Source organism: Podarcis pityusensis (assembly GCF_964106645.2).
Source record: "Podarcis pityusensis genome assembly, chromosome: 8".
NCBI classification, from domain to species: Eukaryota; Metazoa; Chordata; class Lepidosauria; order Squamata; family Lacertidae; genus Podarcis; species Podarcis pityusensis.
Window position 1 is genome coordinate 14,702,331 of NC_138033.1, and position 21,850 is coordinate 14,724,180.

At 45.2% G+C, this 21,850-nt stretch overlaps 1 protein-coding gene and 1 long non-coding RNA gene across 4 annotated transcripts; both read right to left on the reverse strand.

Moving 5' to 3' along the window:
* Positions 1-740: 740 nt before the first annotated feature.
* LOC308482976 lies at positions 741-4,495 on the reverse strand. The gene is made up of 3 exons (XR_013989530.1): positions 4,416-4,495; positions 1,153-1,275; positions 741-979 (listed from the first exon to the last, which is right to left on the reverse strand). It is a non-coding gene; the product is annotated as an uncharacterized lncRNA (long non-coding RNA).
* Positions 4,496-6,815: 2,320 nt separating this feature from the next.
* On the reverse strand, positions 6,816-19,744 carry LOC308484422 (phospholipase A2 inhibitor and Ly6/PLAUR domain-containing protein-like). Of its 3 annotated transcripts, none has more exons than XM_081019370.1 (6): positions 19,651-19,744; positions 17,501-17,609; positions 16,017-16,133; positions 13,212-13,361; positions 9,038-9,175; positions 6,816-7,167 (listed from the first exon to the last, which is right to left on the reverse strand). In XM_081019370.1, exons 2-6 carry the CDS (start codon positions 17,547-17,549, stop codon positions 6,965-6,967), a joined length of 657 nt encoding a protein of 218 aa, XP_080875496.1. In that variant the 5' UTR covers positions 17,550-17,609; positions 19,651-19,744; the 3' UTR covers positions 6,816-6,964. The 3 variants fall into 3 exon arrangements, with proteins under 3 accessions (XP_080875496.1, XP_080875497.1, XP_080875495.1); XM_081019371.1 differs by having other exon boundaries at positions 19,630-19,651; XM_081019369.1 differs by lacking the exon at positions 19,651-19,744 and adding an exon at positions 18,221-18,402.
* Positions 19,745-21,850: the final 2,106 nt, after the last annotated feature.

Here is a 21,850-nt window from a genome sequence, read left to right on the forward strand (position 1 = left end):
ACCACAGGTTCTCCATCCCTGATTTATGGTAACACCATCAGTCCCTCAAACTGCAGCTTCATACAGCATTTGTTGAGATGGATTGGTTTTTCTCCCATGTCAGTTTTGCATGACTTCATTCATAAGTCTGTTCCACCCTGTTTCCATATTAATCTGACTTTTAAAAATTAATCAGTACCAAAAAAAAATCATATTTGCTTCTGCATTTAAATTAGGCATGAGAACTAGCCACAAATCCCAGTTTTGAAAAATTGAGCTTTATACACCCTTGTTCACCATAATTGAGGTTGATGTGTCCATACCTTAGATAGATAGATGATAAATAGATAGATAGATAGATAGATAGGCGGACGGGCGAAATTTTTAGGCCTAGTAGATGCTCCTGAGTGAACATTTTTGCAAAACCCATTTCCCCTGATATAATGCATGTCTGCACATGATCTTCCCTTAACAGGTGCATTCTTATGCACACTTTACCATGGCATATGCATTTTTATCCACATGTACACACCACATTTCAAAATTCAGGGAAACGTGAATTTTGGATAGCTGTGTTTCAGTTCTCCCATTGTTTCAGAATTTAAAAGCATGAAGGATGGAACAAAATGAGAGAAAAGAGCAATGTATCACAGTGAAAGTCAAACACCCAACAAAACAGCACCAAAACCACAGCATCAATGGGCAGCAAAATCATCACAGTGTCAATATAGACAGGTGGGGGGAAATGGACCCAGAGAAGGTCACAGGAAAACAACAAGGAGGCCTTTATTCACTGCTAAATCACGATGAAGGCTTATTTACAAGAGAACTTTGATCAGCAGAAATCCAAAAGTAGCCAAGATGAAAGACCCAGAAGAAGGAGCAGCCTTGTTGTTGCAGTTAATCCTCGAATCTACACTGCTAGCCTGAGGTATAGTGTCCTTTGGAAGCTGACAGGTGGCGGTGCAGCCCTTACGAATGAAATGCACAATGTTCCCTCCTGCACATGAAAAACAAAGGGTAAAGGTGAGAGGAGGAGTCACTGCTCCCAGTACCATATGCAGTTCCTCCTATAAGTTGATCTCTTGGCCCCTCCCTGCTCTGGGCACACAGCTCATACGAAACTTTGACCTGTTCGCCATCCTGGACTGGCTGATGATCTCTCTTACCCACCTATTGTCGCATTCCTTGAAAGGACAAAACAGAGGTATTGATCAGCCCTGCATGTCTCCTTCTTTCCGGTGCAGCTGATGCCGGTGGCACCGCAAGTCTCACATTGCAAAACAGGAAAGGCCTCTGGAGGAAGGGAGAAAAAAGGTTTCACAAGGGGAAAGGAGATGGGAAAGTAGGCAAATGCCGCTTGAAATTCACCTGTGTGCCACTTGTGGCTGTTTTTGCAGAACCCAGGGCTCAGTAGATTCTATGCTGAAACCAAAACAAAATTCAGTAACGGGCCATTCGTATGCAGTAAACGAAATACATTTGGCAAATTTGCACCATTCCTTTGTAATACTTTAATTTACTAATGAAAGTTCCAGTACTGTTTTGAGTACTTTTCTGACATGGCTCTTTATTGAGAAGAGCAATGAACTATGCAGAGCAATGAAGGCCTCATAGGAACTGTTATTGAGGCTCTCCTGTGGGATTTTATGGGATTTCACCTAGAGGGGAACAAATCTATTTCTGATTAATGACTATTACATGCTTTAAGCCAAAATTCCATTCTATTTCTGCATTACTGGTAACTTGTAATTTCAATATGCATTTTGTAGGGTTGGTCTGATGTTTTTAAGAAAAGAATTAAAGGGATGGGTTATTATTTTCTTTTCTCCCCTGCCCGCCTTTTGACATTCTCATGAATGGTTGGTGAATTTTAGTCCTCTCCTGGAGAATGGCTTCTCCAATGATGTCACCTGTGAACCTGGGGCACAACAACAGAATTGCTTTTAATACTGTTTTAGATTTTTTTGAACATTTTAAAAAATGAAATCACTTTTATTTGATGCGCTCCTGGGTGAGTCACGTGACCCGTGCTTCACTCACCGCCGCCCCCAGTACTTTTTCAGGGTGATAGCACACGAGATCGTGATACCCCAAATAGCTGCCATAATCTTGTGTGACGCGGGTGGCACTGTGGGTTAAATCACAGAACCTAGGACTTGCCGATCGGAAGGTCGGCGGTTCGAATCCCCACGACGGGGTGAGCTCCCGTTGCTTGGTCCCTGCTCCTGCCAACCTAGCAGTTCGAAAACACCTCAAAGTGCAAGTAGATAAATATGTACCGCTCCGGCGGGAAGGTAAACGGCGTTTCCGTGTGCTGCTCTGGTTCGCCAGAAGTGGCTTAGTCATGCTGGCCACATGACTCGGAAGCTGTATGCCGGCTGCCTTGGCCAATAAAGCGAGATGAGTGCCGCAACCCCAGAGTCGGCCACAACTGGACCTAATGGTCAGGGGTCCCTTTACCTTTACCTTTACCTTTAATCTCGTGTGAAAAAGCAGGATGTCCCTTTTTTATGGAGCACTTTGCAGGTATACAATAGTTTGGGCCCCTGACAGCTACTAGCTCTCATTTCCTGAGCCTATTGCTTCCTTCATCCACTAACATGAACATTGTTCATCATGAGGTGACTCAAAACTGGGCAACTCCCCCCCCCCTCCACAAAATACAATATCACCACACTTAAATAGTATGCAGAATCTGGTGAGACCTTTTTGGCTCGGCTCAGCAAGTCAACATTTCGAAGTGCAAAGAACTTCATCATGACAATGAAATAAAATTGACTTAAGTATTGATCTTAAATGGTTCACCGGGAAACAGCAAGCCATTGGGAAAGATGCCAAAATCTCTCCCTAAATATCCATGACTGGAGTGCTCTCGGGAAATACTAACTGCCATTAAAACTGACAGCTGTCCGTCAAAGCAAAATGTGCACCCCCACCCTTGACTCCTACCTCCTCTAGCCATCACTTCAGGTCAGTGAATTTCCCTGGTCAATTTGGTTTCGTTTTTTTTAAATGAGGTGGCAGAGATAATATTTAATTAGGGGTTTAAAACATCACTTGGAGGAACAAATGTACAGTGGTACCTCTGGATACGAATGGGATCCATTCCGGAGCCCCATTCGCATCCAGAAGCAAACATAACTAGCGACAGCACGTCTGCGCATGCGCGCGTCGCTTTTCGCCGCTTCTGCGCAAGCGAGTGACATCATTTTGAGCGTCTGCGCATGCGTGAGTGGCGAAACCTGGAAGTAACATACTCCGTTACTTCCGGGTTGCCGCGGAGTGCAACTCGAACGCGCTCAACATGAAGCATATTCAACCCGAGGTATGACTGTACAGATAGGGCTGTAGAGCCTTGGCATTAAGGCCAGGCAGTAGGAAACACACACACAATAATAATCATAATCATAATAAAATTTTATTTATATCCCACCCTCCCCAGCCGAAGCCGGGCTCAGGGCAGCTAACACAGCCTTCTCTTTGCTTTTTTCATTGGGATCCTTCTATATTAGGCACCACATCCAAGACCAGATGTGTGGCCTGATAAATGTAGCTGGCTTAGCAACAAGGGAGCAGAGAGAAAACGTTGCCAGCCTCCAGGGCAACACTGGCATTAGAGCTCAGCCCCTGAGCTTACTTTGAACGGTCTTCACAACATGGACAATTGCAGGGCAGGAAGTTCTCTTACACAAGACAGGTTGACTAGGTACCTTCCGGTTCTGCATTTGCCTTAAGCAAGCAGATGTTCTCCTCCTTGTAGGTTCTTATTTAAATCTATCATCCTTCCTCCCCAAGGAGCCGAGGGTGTCAAACATATTTTTTATATTTTTTTAAAAAACACAAATGACAAATTTTAAAATTCTGAAAACTAGCACCGCATTTAGTCCAGACAAATCCCAGATCCCTGAACCAAATCAGGATAATTTGGGCTGATTCCATCCCGGACACAACATCCACCTGGAATATCCCAGAGCTATCAAAATAGGGGGAATCCAGGGCCAGCCCACCCAGGAGGCAAGGTGAGATGACTGGCTCAGGCTGCAGGATTCAAAAGGACAGCAGATCGCAGTGCAGATCTTTATTCCACCCTTCTGATGTAGATCTTCTTCCCTCACCCTTCTTCTCTGGGGGGGGACGCCATTTTGTGGTTTTCCTCAAGTGTCAAAACGTATTGGGCCAGCCCAAGAAACATCTTGGGCTGGCAAATTGGGGGTGCCTTGCACAGCCTTATTAAAATTGTCTGGAAAAAAATTAAGAAGAACCATTGCTTACAAATTTAAATGTTGCTAGGAATGGCATCCTTCAGCCGTCTTGGAGAATATGCTTTAATTCTTTGCATCGAAAAGCCTCCCTGTACGATGCTAGCTTGGATCTGCTTCTGCTGAACTGTTCATAGCAGAACAACCCAAATCCCAAGATAGTTTTGAGTTTACCTGTCGCTAGAAGCACAGAGGAGGAGAAGAAGAAGAGTCTCATAAGAGTCAGCATGATGATGAATGGTGCACCCTATGAATGCTATTGCAAAAAAAAATTTTGAAGACATTATCTCCCTCTCTTACCCAACAGTCTCTCTTTCTGCAGTGGAGCAATTCTCTTACTAGAAAAAGTATGCAGCAATGCTCTAAGAGAAAACAGGAACCTTAAATGAAATCCTTTAAAAACGGAACTAAGAGTAATTTCAAGATGCTTTGGCTGGAGCTGGAGTAGATGAAAGGATGATTTAATCATAGAGTTGTAGAGTTGGAAGGGGCTATGAGTGTCATCTAGTCCAACCCCCTACAATGCAGGAATCTTTTACCCAACGTGGAGCTCGAACCCACAACCCTGAGATTAAGAGTCCCATGCGCTGCCAACTGAGCTATCCCCGGAGCCTGTGTGGTTCACTTTTGTTCTCCCTCTCCTCTTTTGAGGGCTACAGGCACAGCAGCTTTGGGAAACCTGTGACACTCCGGCTGCCATTGGGTTCTTGCTCCCATCATCCATGACCACTGAACCTGCTGACCGAGGCTAATGGGAGTCAAACAACATCTGTAGTGCCACAAGTTCCCTATCCCTTCAGTAGGGATATCAGGAGGGGATTCCTAGTGCATGTGTTAGCTGCGCCCATTCACTGTGGTCCAGATCAGGGACTGAATGCCTGTGGTGGTGGTGGTGGTAGTCGCTGGAGGGGAGGAGGCAAAAAGTAGCCAGTGTTAATCATGCTTTTTTATTTATTTATTTTTTTAAAAAACATCTTCAGCCATGAGACAAGAGCTGCATTCACAAGGCAGTTTGTTCTGCACCCCTGACTTTTCTTGGCTGTTGTAATTTATGTGTTATGTTTGAGCTTTTGCATGGGATAAAAGTCACTATCAGAAATCTAATAGAGTAGAAATTTAGTACTCATTTCCAGGCTAATTTCTTCCAGGAAGAAAAAAAATCCATTTGCAGTCCTATTAACTCAGAGAATCGTGGGATAAGAGCAATGAAATTTGGGGCACTATTCTGGTTTGTGTGTGTGTGTGTGTGTGTGTGTATGTGTGTGTAAAAAGGCAAAGGACCCCTGGACAGTTAAGTCCAGTCAAAGGTGACTATGGGGTTGTGGCGCTCATCTCGCTTTCAGGCCGAGGGAGCTGGCGTTTGTCCAGACAGCTTTCTGGGTCCTGTGGCCAGAATGACAAGACCGCTTCTGGCACAATGGGACACTGTGGTGGAAGCCAGAGCACATGGAAACACCGTTTACCTTCTCGCCACAGCAGTACCTATTTATCTACTTGCATTGCATGCTTTCAAACTGCTAGGTTGGCAGAAGCTGGGAAAGAGCAACGGGAGCTCACTACATGATGGGGATTCGAACCGCCAACCTTCCAATCGGCAAGCCCAAGAGGCTCAGTGGTTTAGACCACAGCTGAAAGCCCGATGCCACTGTGGGGAACAGGTTCCACAGCTTAGGGGCTGCTGCAATACAGATGGAATTGGTACTCCAAAGTTGGTACTTCAACTACCCTGGTTCCAAAAAATTTAGGGCTTTATAAGGGTCACCATCGGCACTTTAAACTGGGACCAGCCCGCCTTTAAATTCATTTTGCTACAATTCCGCATCAATCTGGCCTGTCTCCATGATGGCTTCTTCTTTTTTTAAAATGAAAATTGATGTGGAAATGTTAAAGACTGGAAAAAATGAGAACTTGAGGCAGACTAAAACTGGCAGATTTCACTGGTCCCTAATTGCGGCACCAAACCGCCCCGCGCCCTCATAACACCAATATCGATCGATTCATGTGCGGGCTCTGAGTTTCTTCTCGCTTTCCTCCTGAAATCCATTACTTTTATTCAACAAAACAACGATAATGAAACTCAGTCCAAGGAAAGCATTGCTGAGGGATGAGTCACTGCAGCAGCATCCATTAAGGTGCATTACGTGGGGCGGCTCGTTGGCAAGTGGAGCTCTCCGTGAATTGGAAAAAGGTTTCTGGGTAACTGAGCTTTGCTGGGCTGAGAATGGCCTTTTAAAGCCCTTTAAATAGCACTGGATTTTACGCTACCACTCCATCTAGTGGCTTTTCATGGTTTCAGAGAAGAGCTTTTCCCAGCCTTACCAGGACCCACTGAGAATTAGAGCCCATAATTTCTGCCTATGCTCTGGCAACCTCTAGGTTAGACTGCAAGGACATGCATTGATTTTATGCATTCACTCTTAAGTACGGATCTTAACTGCGATTTCTGCACCTTTGTGAAAGTTTGGGTTGCCTTGTCTGCTGTCTTATTCTGCTGTGGTTTGTGGACCTTTTGAGTTAGAGTTAGAAGAAAATGTTTATGTGTTCTTGTTAATAATAATACAACATGACCACATGTCACTTTTGTTACTCCTGGTGTTTATTTTCACTGAGGAAAACAGAGAATTCCTCCTGGAAAGGCTAAACTGCATTCAGAGAAAGTGGTGAGTGGATAAAAGACAGGCATAAATGAATGCAGAGGAGATGGAATCCCATGCAGGTCCCTTTCACGAGATGATCTTCAGCAGCAGGAGCCCAGAAAAGATTGGCAGGAGGAGGCCGGAGGATCGAGATCCCATAGAATGTGTGCATTCAGCCACCTGGATAGCTTCAGACGACATGGGACGGAAATTTGTGGCTTCGCCTTCTATTGCCGCACAGGTGTACTTTGTAGTGCAGCCCATCATGGTCCGGTCAACGTGGGTTCCATCTGCACGTGGGAGACAAGATGGGTTGCTAGGGGAACCATTGCCGCTTGCCTCTGTATCCCAAACCACTCTGCCCAGGCTGCTTGAGAGGAAGGGTTCCCTTTTACTCAAAGTCCAGTTGGACACAGAGGAGTGGCGCTCAGGCAGGCCGATCTTTCCAGAGCTCTTGTGAAAATGAAGTGTTGCTTCCAACTAGACCACATTCCCGCCATACATTTAAAGCCCTGTGATACCACTTTAAACAACCCCCCTCCCAAAGAAGTCTGGGAGCTGTAGTTTCTGAAGAGGGCTGAGAGGTGTTAGGGAATCCCTGTTTCCCCTCCAAGGGGCTACAATGCCGGGAGTTCCCTGTGAAGGGAGATGGATGGCTAAACCACTCTGGGGACTGTAGTTTTGTGAGGGGAATAGCGGCATCCAAACAACTCTTTAAGAAACTACAGCCCCACCCCACGCAACAATCACAAGTTGTGGCACACTTGCACCATTTAAATGACACCTCGAATATTTTATTGGGACAACCAAAGGGACTTCTGCCCCTAGGATTTGGCTCCTACTATGGCAGAAGAGAATAGGCAGCAGCGATAAATATGTATTTAACAGTAGCAACCTTAGTGGGCTGCAGTTCATGAAAGCTTGTATGATAATAAATACACAAGTCTTCAAACACTCTGTAAGTTTCTTTATGGGTTTAAATGCAAAAGACAAACACAGGGGCTACTCTGGAAATTATTTATTAATGACATGTATCCAGAGCTACATCCTCTGGATGGTTTGCAATAATTTTTTTTAAAAAACCAAATATATATAACATGTTTTTTGGGGAGGAGGGGACACGACAAAGCAATACAGTGTGTTAAAAGTAATCCACATAAAAACCAGCAACAGCAGCATAGATGCATTCTAAAACTGCATTTTAAAAAAACACAGCTAAGAAGAAGAAGAAGAAGAGTTTGGATTTGATATCCCGCTTTATCACTACCCAAAGGAGTCTCAAAGCGGCTAACATTCTCCTTTCCCTTCCTCCCCCACAACAAACACTCTGTGAGGTGAGTAAGGCTGAGAGACTACAGAGAAGTGTGACTAGCCCAAGGTCACCCAGCAGCTGCACGTGGAGGAGCGGAGATGCGAACCCGGTTCCCCAGATTACGAGTCTACTGCTCTTAACCACTACACCACACTGGCTAAAAGAATTTGCCCCAAGGACTAAGAGATGCTCAAAGGACTGGGAGAATGAAAAGGTTGTCAGGTCACAACCAAAAGATCTGAACACTGATGTCATCCGAGCCTCCTCTCAGATATCAGCCACCACATCTTGCAGGTGTGGGTGGATAAGGACCTCTGGAAAAGATCTTCACAGCCCAGACAGATTTATAAAGGGAGTACATTCGGTGCAGAGGTTAGTGAGCCTGGTTAGGACCTGGGAAAGCTGGGTTAAAGTCCCAACTCAGCTGTGAAAACGTGCTTGGTGATTAAGCCAGTTGCTGTCTCTCGACCTGTCCTCCCTCAGAAGCCTGTTGTGATAATGAAATGGGGAGAGGGGAATTGTTTGCCACCTTGAGCTCTTTCAAGGAAAGCTGGGGTATAAGTATGAAAAAGCATACCAGTAAAACCAGTGGCTCGGCACTGGATGTCTTCCCCCCCCCTTTGCTATGGTTTATAGCTAGGCAAATAAAATAGTTACTGCTTGTGACTGTAATACTAACAGTAGTAGTAGTAGTAGTAGTAGTAGTAATAATGAGGCAATCATTCAGATAAGCCAGCCGGAGCCATCCAGGTTTTGCTCTGTCTACCCAGCAAAATGCCCCTGCCATGAAACCCATCCCACCTACCAGATAGAGGAGAAGAAGAATGACTGCATAGGAAACCACTTACTGGTATCTACATGTGAGGTTATCTTAAAGCAGCTCGTTTCCATTCCAGTGCAATTGGCCATCTCTGTCTTGCATGACTCCTTCCATTCATGGCAGGCCGGACACATTACTCCGTTGGATCGAGTCTGTACTGGTATCACTGAAAGAAGAGGGCATGGGGGGGGAGAGAAGCATTTGTCCGTCATCTCATCAGAGGAGGAGGTAATACACAGACAAAGGTTTTATGCTCACAACCACTTTCAGGGGCGCCAACTTGCCCCCCACATTGAGGGGCCCCGGTGTCACTTGGCAACATATGAACGACATCCTGCATGTGGTTGGGAGCCGTTGCCCGGGCATGCAATCTGGGGGGTGCAAACCAGATGCCCCCCACAGAGATCTCCTTTGCACCCTGTTGGTGGCAGGAGCTGGAAAGCATGGAGAGTAAAGATCGCCCTGCTCCTGCCTTGGCACACGATTGCTCGCCCATCGACAGAGGGGGATGGGGAGTGCAGAGGGCATGTTTGCAGGAAGGAGGCCATTCTGTTTGGGGGAGCCTTCAATATTGGGGTGGAGAGTTCAGCCCCCTGCCCACAAATATTGAGGGGGGGCAAAGTTCCTTCCACCCCCTAGAGTTGGCGCCCTTGACCACTTTGTACAAGGTGCTCTGCCATGTTTTTCAGTCTTTTTTTTTTAAATAATATTTATTACTTTTAAACCTTACAAAAAGGAGAAAAGAAAAGAAAAAAGAAAAAAGAAGAAAAAGAAAAAGAAAAAACAATACAGTACAATATATAAACAATACACAAGACAACATTAACACATTAAACAAAACAAAAGCAAAAACAGTTCAAAAAACACACATCATACCATCTCAATATCCTCTCTTTCATTCCCTTGTTTCCTCGACCTCCTCTCACCTCCCTTTTTGTATTCCATTTCTATTAATTATTTCAGCAAATCCTTTCCATCTTTCTCTATTTTCTGTCATATGATTATCTTAACATATTTTAACCTTATTTTCCATTAATACTATAATACTTATTTATGCTTAATTCCTTAAAACATTTCTACTAAAGCCGTATAATTCCCTTCCAACATTTTTCTAACACTCATTAATTTTACATTATTTCCATATATGGATTTTAAACTTTTTCCAATATTCTTCCACCGTCTCTTCTCCCTGGTCTCGGATTCTGCCAGTCATTTCCGTCAATTCCATACAGTCCATCAACCTGGTGATCTTCTGTCCGAGGCTCTTAACTCTTTTCCAAGTCCCTTCTGCAGGTCTTCTTCATATTTATACATGCACTTTACTTTGTCTTCTCCTGATCTTGTTCTTATTTTCCTTCCTTTGATGCTGAGAAGTAGATCTCGGGGAAATTCCCACCTAGCAATGTTTTTATTCCTTCTCGACAAGTCAGTCAAATCTCCATAGTTAAAACTAAAATTCAAAAGATATTTCCAGTCGTATTTCAAAGTTCCTCCAAGTCTGACGGTCCCCACAACTCCAGTCTCCTCCTGACCCAAATCCAGGTCCCAAAGGTCAATAAATCCCTGCATGAAGGGATCTATCCAACTTTCCTTCTCCAGTCCAAGCGGGGCTCCAATCCTCAAAGTCTGACTTTCTCTAAATTCAGTCATAAGAGGCATCAATTTATGGTCATCAAATTGCATCTGTGAGGCTGGGGCTCTCTCCCTCTCCACTTGTACTACTTTAGGTTCCACAACAACAACTTTCTCCCCCGCCTTCTCCTCAATTTGCCATGTCAAAGTAGGTCCCTGTATCGATTCCTGAATAGCTTCTGTATTAATATTCACCTTTTGTCCCAAATTAGTCACTTTTTGTTCCAAGTTATCAATTTTTATAATCATCACATCCGTCTTCTTATGGAGCTGTTCCAGTGAGTCATTAATCTTACATAATGCAACCACTAAGGCTTCTTCTGTCAACATTCTTAACGGTCCAAGGTCAATCCCAGATTCTCACAGTCTTATCTTGCAGCTGGAAATTCCCCCAGCTCAGCTCATGTAACAATTTCAAAGGCTTCCTCTAGGGGGAAACAATTTCTATTTGTATCAATCCTTTTAAGCACAGTTCAAGCAATAAAGTTAGTTTCAATTTTCAATTACTTTTACTCCTTTTTAAACGCAGAAGGAGACAATGGAAACAATGTATTTCTCTTCTTTAACTTACTGTCAACAAACGATCTATTCACAGTCAATGAGCATATCCAAAACTTCAGTCTTACTAGCAGCCCGTTTCCAGGTTCAGAGCGGTGGTAATTTGACTTTCTTCACTCTCTCCTGCAGGCTTACGCGGTCTAAAATCCCCCCCCCTTCTCCTGCTTCCAAGGGGGGTTTGATGATTTTAGCCGATGGAAGTTTAATCCTTTATCAAAAGCTTTCCAAGACTTTAGCTTGCAGCCTCTTTGCTTCAGTCTATTTACAAAAGGGGAAGGCGGACTTCCTGTTTGAAACCTCCCCGTTTCGGTGCCAAATTAAGATGTTTAAAAATCCAATTTTCCATTCTACTCACGGGTAGTTGTTTTAAGATCAAATTGTCCACAGGAAAAAGTCAGCGCTCTCCGGCAACAGCAATGCGGCTTCACTCCGTGAAAGAAGCAGTCAATTCGAAGCACCGCGCCACTCACCCCACTTCGCTCCGGATCCCCGAAACCGGGTTTCCCCACAAGTAGGGGAGGCGCAAAAGGTGCCAGCCAAATCCCATGTTCACAGGCTTCTCCCGCCTGTGATTTTTTGTGGGTCCCCGCCTTCGCCGTGGCGGCCAGACCCTAATTTCCACGAAGCAAATTCCTCCCGATCAGAGGAATTCAGCCATTACAGGAGGTGCTAACCCGGAAGTCTCATGTTTTTCAGTCTTAATCCCATCCTAGCTCAAGTGGCGCCCATGCCTTTTGCCCAATCCCGTCTTGTTCCAAAATGTTTTCTAGTGCCGACGTCAGGGGTGGGGAACCCAATACTGGCCAGCCAGGGGTTCCAATTTGGCTATTTCCTCCAAGCCATGCCCACCTCCCAATCAGCTGGCATAATTTTCCAGCTGGTGGGAGAAAGGGCAGGGTTCTATTCTGCCTTGGCTGCAAGTGCCTGTTCACAGCGGGGAATAGCCACTCAGAGTCAAAGCAACAGGATTTAACACACAGAAATGCAAACACACCAGCCTAGCATGGCCAACAGTCAAGGATGAGGGGACTCGTAGTCATACAATATCAGGAGGACACCAGCATGAACTGGCAGGACCACAGGGAGGAGGAAGAGGAGGAAGAGGATCCCAGTGAGGGGTGTAACTTGGGACACACCAGGGCAAGCAGGGAATGGAGAAGGAAGTACTCACAGGGTGACCGAGGATGGCGAGGGCATGGAGTCAATGCACAGGAACCAGAACAGCAGGACCCATCACCAGAGCCTGAGGAGCACCTGTCCCCACAAACATGGCAGGCTCCAAGGCATAGGGAGCAGTAGGAGGGGCACTCTAGGAGGCTGAGGCAGGCAAGGGCCCACAGCCCGACCCCCTAGCTGGCCAGATGGGGCTTGCTAGCTCTGGAGGATGTGATTCCTCAGTTGGAATAGGAACAGGTGAGGCCACGTGCCTTGTCAAGCCCAGATGCTGCAGTCAGCATGCAAATTCCAAAAGGGAAGCAGAGCTGAGGTGCTGTGCCTGTTCAGCTGCCCATGTCGATGGACCTTGGCTTGGATACCCCTTGGCACACTATGTGAGTGCGCTTTGGGTTTGACCCTTGCTGACTGTATCCTGACTGCTGGACTTCAGACTTAGCTACTTGGATGGGCCTTGGACTGCATTTCCTGACCTTTGAACTTTGGTTGTGCAGCTTGAGCCTCAGACTTTGGACTTCAGACTTGACATACTGACTTGCCTCCGGGTAGGCCAGGGGTTCAGGGCAGCTGGCTTTTAGAAATGCAGGGTTCACCCAGACTTCCTTTTGTGCCACATTTCTGGGTACAGGCCGGACACAGAGCTTTAAACTGTGGGGCTGTGCCTAGAATGCTCAGGGCCAAAGGTAAGCAAGGAGGAGCCCGATTACAGTTTGCAGATGGCAATATGCAGGTGCCATATTGCATGAAGCTATGGAAGAAGGAAGTGGGCTCTGGAGGGTGAATGGAAGGAAACCGTGAAGGAAGGGAAACAGGAAGTGGGAATACCACTGTATACCTACAGACGGGTACAACTTTAGCGCAGTCGTCAGTGCAGCAGACCCAGCTTTGGCGTACTCTTCTTCCAGCCCCCAAAGTGAAGTAAAACGGAGGCATGGAGCACTGAGATATGGTTGAACACCTTTTCTCTGTTTTTGTCACTGATGGTCCATCTAAGCAGGAGGGCGGGGAAAGGAGAGACAAAGAGGTTTATTTAGTCACCAGGAAAAAGGTTCACCATTGTCTGTATATGACAGCTGGGCTCGGAGATCTATGCCAGTTGCTGATTTGCTACCAGGCCAGGTTCAAGGTGTTGAAGGTATTCGTGTACAAGGTATTAGTGTACAAAGGCCTTGGCTACTTGAGACCAGTTTGCCCACATCAACAGAAGTATAGTGTCCATCATGGGTAGGCAAACTAAGGCCCGGGGGCCGGATCCAGCCCAATCGCCTTCTAAATCCGGCCCACGGATCGTCTGGGAATCAGAGTGTTTTTACATGAGTAGAATGTGTGCTTTTATTTAAAATGCATCTCTGGGGCACAGAAATTTCTTCATTTTTTCTTTCAAAATATAGTCCAGCCCCCCACAAGGTCTGAGGGACAGTGGACTGGCCCGTTGCTGAAAAAGCTTGCTGACCCCTGGTCCAGATCAAGGGAAGTAATAGTAGCGCTCTGTTCTGCCTTGGTCAGACCACACCTGGAATACTGATCCTATTCTGGGCACCACAATTTAAGAAGGATGTCGACAAGCTGGAATGTGTGCAGCGGAGGGAGACCAAGATGATCAAGGGTCTGGAAACTAAGCCTTATGAGGAGCACTTGAAGGAGCTGGGTATGTTTAATAATAATAATAATAATAATTTTTATTTATACCCTGCCCTCCACAGCCAAGGCCGGGCTCAGGGCAGCTAACAAGCAATAATAAAAACAAGTTGAATGATTACAACTTAAAAACAAAATTAAAATACATTAGAATATTGAAACATTAAAATATTAATATGTAGCCTCATCGCAGGAGGAGAAAGGAAAAAAGAAAGAGAGGTCACATGGAAGAGGGAGTATGCTTGTTTTCTCCTGCTCTGGATGGTAGGACTCGAACCAATGGCCTCGAGTTGCAAGAAAGGAGTTTCCGACTAAACATTTGGAAAAACTTCCTGACAATAGGAGCTGCTCAGCAGTGGAACAGACTCCCACAAGAGGTGGTGGACTCTCCTTCCTTGGAGGTTTTTAAGAAGAGTTTGGGTGGCCATCTGTCATGGATGCTTTGGCTGAAATTCCTGCATTGCAGGGGGTTGGACTAGATGTCCCTTGGGGTCCCTTCCAACTCTAAGATTCTATGATTGCCTTGCTCCACATGTGCCCACTCAACCCCTTTGATCAGCGGAACTGGCTCTGTTACAAATGCCACACAATGCCTGGACTGCATTTGCAAGAAACCGATCTTTTAGTATGGCACCCCCTACCCTTTGGAATTCCCTGCTTATTAGTATCAGGCAAGCGGCTGTACTCACTGTACTCTTTTCCACACCTGCTGAATAGCATTTTTGTTTAAGCAAGCCTTCCCAGATATGCAGATTGCTGTTTATTATTATTATTATTATTATTATTTAGTTAATTGCTGTTTTTAATTTTTTTTGATGTCTTAAACAGTTGTTTTGTTTTTACCAATAATTGTATTGTTTTATTCTTTTAGTAAAAAAGCTTTGCAGTGTATGGTTTTTTAAAAAACAAATAAGCAAATATGGTGTGCTTGTCTTGAAGATGAATATTGCAAAGACCTAGGGTGGGAGCAAGGCAGGAGCATGGCTGGTCCAGTCCTATGGAATGTTCTGCCAACAGAAATTCAGCAGGGCACCTTTTGTTTCAAAGTCCGCTGGAAACATTTCTGTTCCATCAGGCTTAAGCAGGCAATTAAGAATACATACGCTTCAGGTTACATACGCTTCAGGTTACAGACTCCGCTAACCCAGAAATAGTGCCTCAGGTTAAGAACTTTGCTTCAAGATGAGAACAGAAATCGCACGGTGGCAGCAGGAGGCCCCATTAGCTAAAGTGGTGCTTCATGTTAAGAACAGTTTCAGGTTAAGAACGGACCTCCGGAACGAATTAAGTACTTAACCCGAGGTACCACTGTACATATTTCCACAATAGTCATCCGATTATTATTTTTTAACTTTTACATATGGTTTCTATCGTATGTTTTTATGTACTGGGGTTGTGAGCAATATCTCCGTCATGAATTAGTGGCATGCTGTATTCTTATAAATGAATAGATTTGAAAAACAATGAAGAAATGGGGGAGAGTAAAATGCAAAAACTAATCAAACTCGTTAGCCATCTTCAAATATCACACTGAAGATGGGGCAAGCGTGTTTCTCGCTGGCTGTTCCAGAGGGCAGGACCAAACATTAGGGAAAACTTTCTGATGGTAAGAGCTGTTCAGCAGTGGAACGGACTACCTGGGAAAGTGGTGGATTCACATTCATTAGGTTTCTTTAAACAGTTGGATGGCCAATTGTCAGGGATTCTTTAGCTGTGATTCCTCTATTGCAGAGGGTTGGACAAGATAACCAGGGGAGGCGCTACCTTCCCACTCTACAATTCTACGGTTCCAAGATCCCATGACTCATGGATCCACTTTGGTTCAAATCAAATTGAGGGCATCATTTCTTGTTCCTTTGGGTGACTGCAGAAAGTAACATGAAGCAGGGCAAAAACACCACCCCATCCCAACTGGTGCTGAGCTCCCAAGCCCAGTGTGTCATCCACACATAGGATAGTTATCCATGGCCTTGCCACTGATCTGACTTATGGTCTCTCTCACCCACCTACGGTGCTTTCAGTCAGGATGACGATGCAGGTCTCTTCAGTGCCTAAACACGTCTTCTTGTCACCTGCACAAGTGGTTCCATTGCTAAAGCAGGTTTCACACTCCAGAGAAGCACCTATGAGGGGAGGGGGGGAAACGAAACATAATGAATGCTTGTTTCATCCAGTCATTAGGCATTAATCCTTGCTAACTTGTCACTGGGTGTGGAAGAAGAACTGGAGAGCAAGTGTTCAGAAAGGCAGCAAGGCCATCTGGTCCACTTGTCAGCCATGTGTGCTCTGTCAGTCTATGACTGCTAAAGCAGGCTAGGTCCCGTTAAATGCAGAGGCTCCTCTCCTGGAAAGCAGAGCTAGTAATGTAAAGCTAGAGCTACAGCTCTTATTTGATGCTCAGTCTGAAGATGCCGCCTGAATAGACTCTCCAGCCTGAGCCCTGCGTGGAGCTGTCCAAGGTAGCTGTGAAACGCTGCCTCTGTGCTGTTGAGGCCATTGCCCCAAACAGAGCAGTCTGAGTTTTCCAGTTCCTACTGCTGGACTCCATATGGGTGCTGCTTCTAGGTGAAGCCCAAATCAGAGACAGGGGGGACCTTTCGGCATCACAGCACAGTGAGGGACATACAGGAGCAGTCAGGATAGTTGTTTGTTTTTTAAAAAAAATGTTTTCAAAGGGAAAATAGGAGGGGGGGGGAATGAAAAACTTTTTGCCATCACAGGAGTGGAACGACAGTAATGATCAATAAGGGTTTTTCAAGCTATTTTTTTAATTTAAAAAATAAAAATTTGGGGGAGGGGATTTGGGGGTGCAAAAAGTCAGGGGTTGTGTGTTAGCCACCCTGTTGCAGCTACTAAAGATGTGGCCAATTTTTAGCTCACTTACTTTCTTACGGGGTCTTTGGAAGAGGGGTTGGTTGTTAAACTACCCCACAAAATGTAGCTCTGTGAGGGGAATGGGAGGGGGTGTTCTCCTACGAACTCTCTGCACCCTTAACAAACAGCAGTTCCCAGAGTTCTTTGGGGAAGCCACAACTATTTGATCCAATATGATGGTGCTTTAAACATGTAGTGCAAATGGGACCTTGGTGTCTTCCTTGCTCTCTTACCCCCCAGTCTCCACAGTTGCCTGCCTAATAAAATATCATGTTTAACCTACTTCCTTTTGCATTATATGCTTGCTCAGTGAATAGTAGAAGTCATAGAATGAAGACCATGTCTGCTGCAGAAGACCTTTCTCTTCTGCTTCATTTGCTTTTAACTGAGAGTCAGAGTCAAAGCCCTGTTTTAAGAGTTGTTTTAAGAACTCAATTCTTCACCCACTACACACTAGCTGGAACCCAGCCTGAATCATCCCACACTCCCATCCACACACACAAAGACAGGAGACCCCAACTGCCTTGGATGGTGGAGAGAACTGGGAACACCCACCCCGCAAATGCTCACTTGGTATCTCCCCTTCCTTTTTAATCTACCTGCAGCGCCTCCTTACCTGATGTTACCAGTGCCAAAAAGAGGCTCAGTTTCAGAAGAGTCTGCATGATGGTGGTTGTGGTCGGTATAGCAAGTACAGACACTCCTTCTGCAGTGCTTCAGTGGGCCTGCAATGGCATCCAGAAGGAAGCTTTATTCAAAGTGCAATTGCACACAGCTCCCTTATAAATCCTTGTTAATGATTAGGGCAGATGGGTGGAGGAAATCAATGAGAATTGCTAGGATTCTGATACAAGCATTCAACTTCAGTGAAATGTTCTCTAGTCACAATTTCTCAGGACTTTTTCTCAACCCCATCCTCATTTATTCTCCAATAATATTTTCCACAATTTCTTAATTTATCGTGGCCACCATTTCTCTCTCCTTCTTCCTATCCACCAACCATGCCCTGGAATTCTAGGTCTACAGTACTGCAAAGGAATGATAACCAGACTGCCAACAGCTATTGCTCCTGCTCTCGCCCCTAGGAGAAAATGAAAGCCCTGGGAATGCCCCTCCTAATGGTGAGCTCCACTCCAAGAAACTGTTGGAATATGGTGGAGAAAGCCATATTGAGGTCTGCTCCTGGAACATACAGTCAGCTGCTTGAAAATCCAAGGTGCCCTCTATATTGTATCACATCACTCATACTACCACATGCCATCGCTTGACAGAATCTGAGGCTGCCTTTGATGGTGATAGCCCACAGTTCACACAAGGTACTTGGAGCCATTCTTACCCTTATTCCAGCAATCAGAAAAACTGGCATCATATGGTACCCTGAGGCACTACCACAGGAATGGGGAAACCAATTGTTCTCTAGATGGTGTTGGCCACACTCTCTCATGGGAGTACAAAAAGGAACCTTTCCTGTCCGGCAGGCCAGATCCTTTTCCTCCCACTCCTGGCAGGCTAAAATTGACTGATGGTTGAGGCCACCACCTGTCTATAATGTAATGTCTCTATGATGTTAGATGATGATGTTTCTCCTGATTGTTAGTGAGACTTGAAAGTACAGCATTGGGTCCCTATGTGGTGGACATGTGAAAAAACAAGCTAAAGCTTTCTGGGGAAATGATATATAATGAAATGAAGAAAATGTTTAAATGGGCTATTCCCCCAAAACGTTTCTTACATATATAATAGACATGGATGTTCCAAAGAAGATGACTAAACTATTTATGTATGTGACAGCAGCAGTAGCTAGAATATTATGTGCACAGAAATGGAAAGAAGAGAAGGTTCCAACGAAGGAGTGGCTTATGAAAGTAATGGACTATTCAGAAATGGCAAAGCAGGCAGCAAAACTAAGAGATCAAAATGATGAAGTTTTTATAGAAGAATGGAGGCCGTTCATTGATTATATTTTAAAATGTTACAGTCAAATGAAATTGCAGGCAGGATTTGAGATAAAAGCGGAAGAAAAATGGCAAAAGAATTGTAATAGAGAATTTGTTGTAATAGATAAAGATACAATGCAGTAGAAAAGTTTTGAGTAAAAACATTGTGTAGGCAGGGGTGGGAAGTCCACTTATGAAACAAGGTTATTGTGAAAAAGTTTGGAAATTTTACTAAAATTATATATAGTGCAGCATTGGGCTAATTGGAAGGCCTTTGGCAAACAGCCCTGAGCTGCTCTTTAAGCCTCCACAAAACCAAAGGTTGAAAGAGCCATACAGGACTGTGCGCAGAAGGTCTTTCAAACAGCCCTTTTGCTGCCTTTCAGAGCAGCACCCAGCAGGACTGGAGTCCCTGCTCATCAGCCGAGGAGAGGAGACTTCCATCCTGCTCCCTGCAGGACTTTGCTTCGCCAGTGCACTCTCCAAAAGGAACCCATGGGTGAAGGAGCATCCAGGAGGAGGTGGGTCAAATCCTGCTGCTCTGCCTATGTGTATGCCCATTCCCAGTGGAGAACGGGTGCAGGCAGCCAACGCAGAATTGAACCCTGGCATGCCCTACTCATCAACTCTTGTTGCCTGCCCATTGGAATGCCATCAGCTGATTGGCAGGTGGGTTTGGCTCAGGGGGGTGGGATTAAAAAAAAGCCTAAGGAAGCAAAGGGGTGAGGGAAATCTCCCTTGCTCTTTGTTGGCATGTCATACAGGCCACAGAGTTAGATCAATGCAGCGTGAAGTCTCCCCAACCCACTCAAGAGCCATGTAAATTCACCACTAGATGGATGCCTTCATCTTGATGGAATGGAACTCCTGGTGTTTGAAACTCATGCCTAGCAAACCGCAGCAACTGTCACAAAGGCTCTTAAGATTCCATGTTCCTTAAAGTGAGAGCCCCCTTTTTGTTTTCATGATGAGGGAAAAGGTGAATGGCAGGGGACAGAGAGGTCCACTCTGCTGGTGGTCCATCTCAAGCTGGTTCTGCAGGCTTTGGGAACAAAGGCTGGTGCATTGGAGTGAACGGGGCATGGACAACCAACGTCAGCCTGCTTTCAGCTAGTCCCCACTTGTGCTTGCTTTCTTACAACCAATCAGAGGGTGACTCTACCATTGGTCCCTGCCTCCCAAGCCACAAGTCCCAATGGGTACCAACCACCCCTGGAGTCAAGCTTGGAGCATCTGTGACCCATCATTTGCAAGCACCACCAGCCCAGTCCTGTACATACGGTATCTCAGCATCTGGCACAAGGACATATCACACCAACGGACACAAAGGAATGTACTGTTTCTCAAAAGTGCCAAAAATATTAGATATTTCACCCCCATGTGAACTGGCCTGCGCCCTGGGATTGTCATCTGAGTCCTCTCTCCATGGGCCACCTCCAAGGGGTGGCTGGAGGATGGTAATGAGAGAGCAGGCCTTTTCTGCAAGAACTTCCATTTCTGGTGCCAACTTTACCACTGTTTTGACACCACACAAGATGTTCTTATTTCCCCAGGCATTTGAGCAGGTCAAACTCTCAGGCACTTTTAATCTGACTGCATTTTAAAATATGTTTACATGGTTTTGTGAGGTGGTTATAAATCACTTTGGGACTTTTCATTGCAGGAAGCAATTCATCCCCTCAGTAAACGTGACCTAAAACCGAGGGCACGATGCATTTCTGAAGTGTTTTGTTTTTTTCTTCTGCAGGGGCAGCCTTGAATACTTTGAGTTATATTAAATGTTGGAAAGTCATACAGGGAACCAGGCAGAAGGCCTTCTCGGTAGTGGCGCCTGCCCTGTGGAACGCCCTCCCACCAGATGTCAAGGAAATAAACAACTATCTTACTTTTAAAAGACATCTGAAGGCAGTCCTGTTTTGGGAAGTTTTTAATGTTTAATGCTGTATTTTGTTTTTAATATTCGATTGGGAGCCGCCCAGAGTGGCTGGGGAAACCTAGCCAGATGGGCGGGGTATAAATAAGTTGTTGTTGTTGTTGTTGTTGTTGTTGTTGTTGTTGTTGCTGTTGTTGTTGTTGTTGTTGTTGTTACTGCACACTATTATTTTCCTGCTTTGGTCGATGTAAGGCAGGGGTGGGGAACTGGGTGGCAGTTCAGATCATGAGCTCCCCCTCCCATCATAGGCCAAGCTTGACGGGTGGGTGGGGTCACTCACATGACATCACAATGGCACCTGGTGACATTTTATGCCCACAAGGGGGTCTTCAGAAGTCATGTTCAAAATGCTACATTGTACAGCAGTGCTTTGAAAGGATCTTCTGAAGATCTGACATTTTCCCTTTCTTTATGAATGACTTTCCTTCTTGAAACCAAGATTGACAGTGCTTGCAGACCCCCTTTCAGTTGAGCCAGGTTTTTGCCCACCTCACATTTGACATGTGGGGCAGGTGGATGTGGCTTGGCTGAAATGGCCTCAACAGGCCAAATGGAGAAGCCTGGTGGGGATAAGTAGGCTTGTGGACCAGAGGTTTCCCACTCACACTCCTGAAATAGTGCTGACACCTATCTATCACTAGTCATGAAGGCAATATTGCCATCTAGTGACTAAAACATAAAGCTGTTTTCAAACAATGGTTCCTTCTGCACCTAAAACTGTTGCTAAGGCTGATGCAGCAACAGTTTGTACTTATAATCAACTAGGATCATCATACCCAGCATTCCTTGGGACTTCTAAGAAATTATAATAACAAAAATCAGTGCAGTTTTGAAACCAGTGGCTAAAATTAGTGCAGTTTTGAAAGGTTCAGTCTGCCACTATAACTCAAAATGGCATCCACCCATATTCAAACATAGACAAAACCTTACTCCTTGACCTCATGCAAAATCTGGCTACAGTATCTGTACTGGTGTCCAAATGCATAAAGAACAACTTTCCAAAACAGAGAAGAATACAGTGGTACCTCGGTTTAAGAACAGTCCGGTTTAAGAACGATTTGGTTTACAAACTCCACAAAACCTGAAATAGTGTCTT

Excerpts from the sequence above, each read along its gene's own strand:
- LOC308484422 (XM_081019370.1), bottom strand. The coding sequence starts at position 17,549 with ATGCAGACTCTTCTGAAACTGAGCCTCTTTTTGGCACTGGTAACATCA. Across the intron at positions 13,362-16,016 it reads CCTGACTGAAAGCACCGTAG|ATGGACCATCAGTGACAAAA; the intron begins GTGGGTGAGAGA and ends CCTCCTGCTTAG. Across the intron at positions 9,176-13,211 it reads CGCTAAAGTTGTACCCGTCT|TGATACCAGTACAGACTCGA; the intron begins GTAGGTATACAG and ends CTCTTCTTTCAG.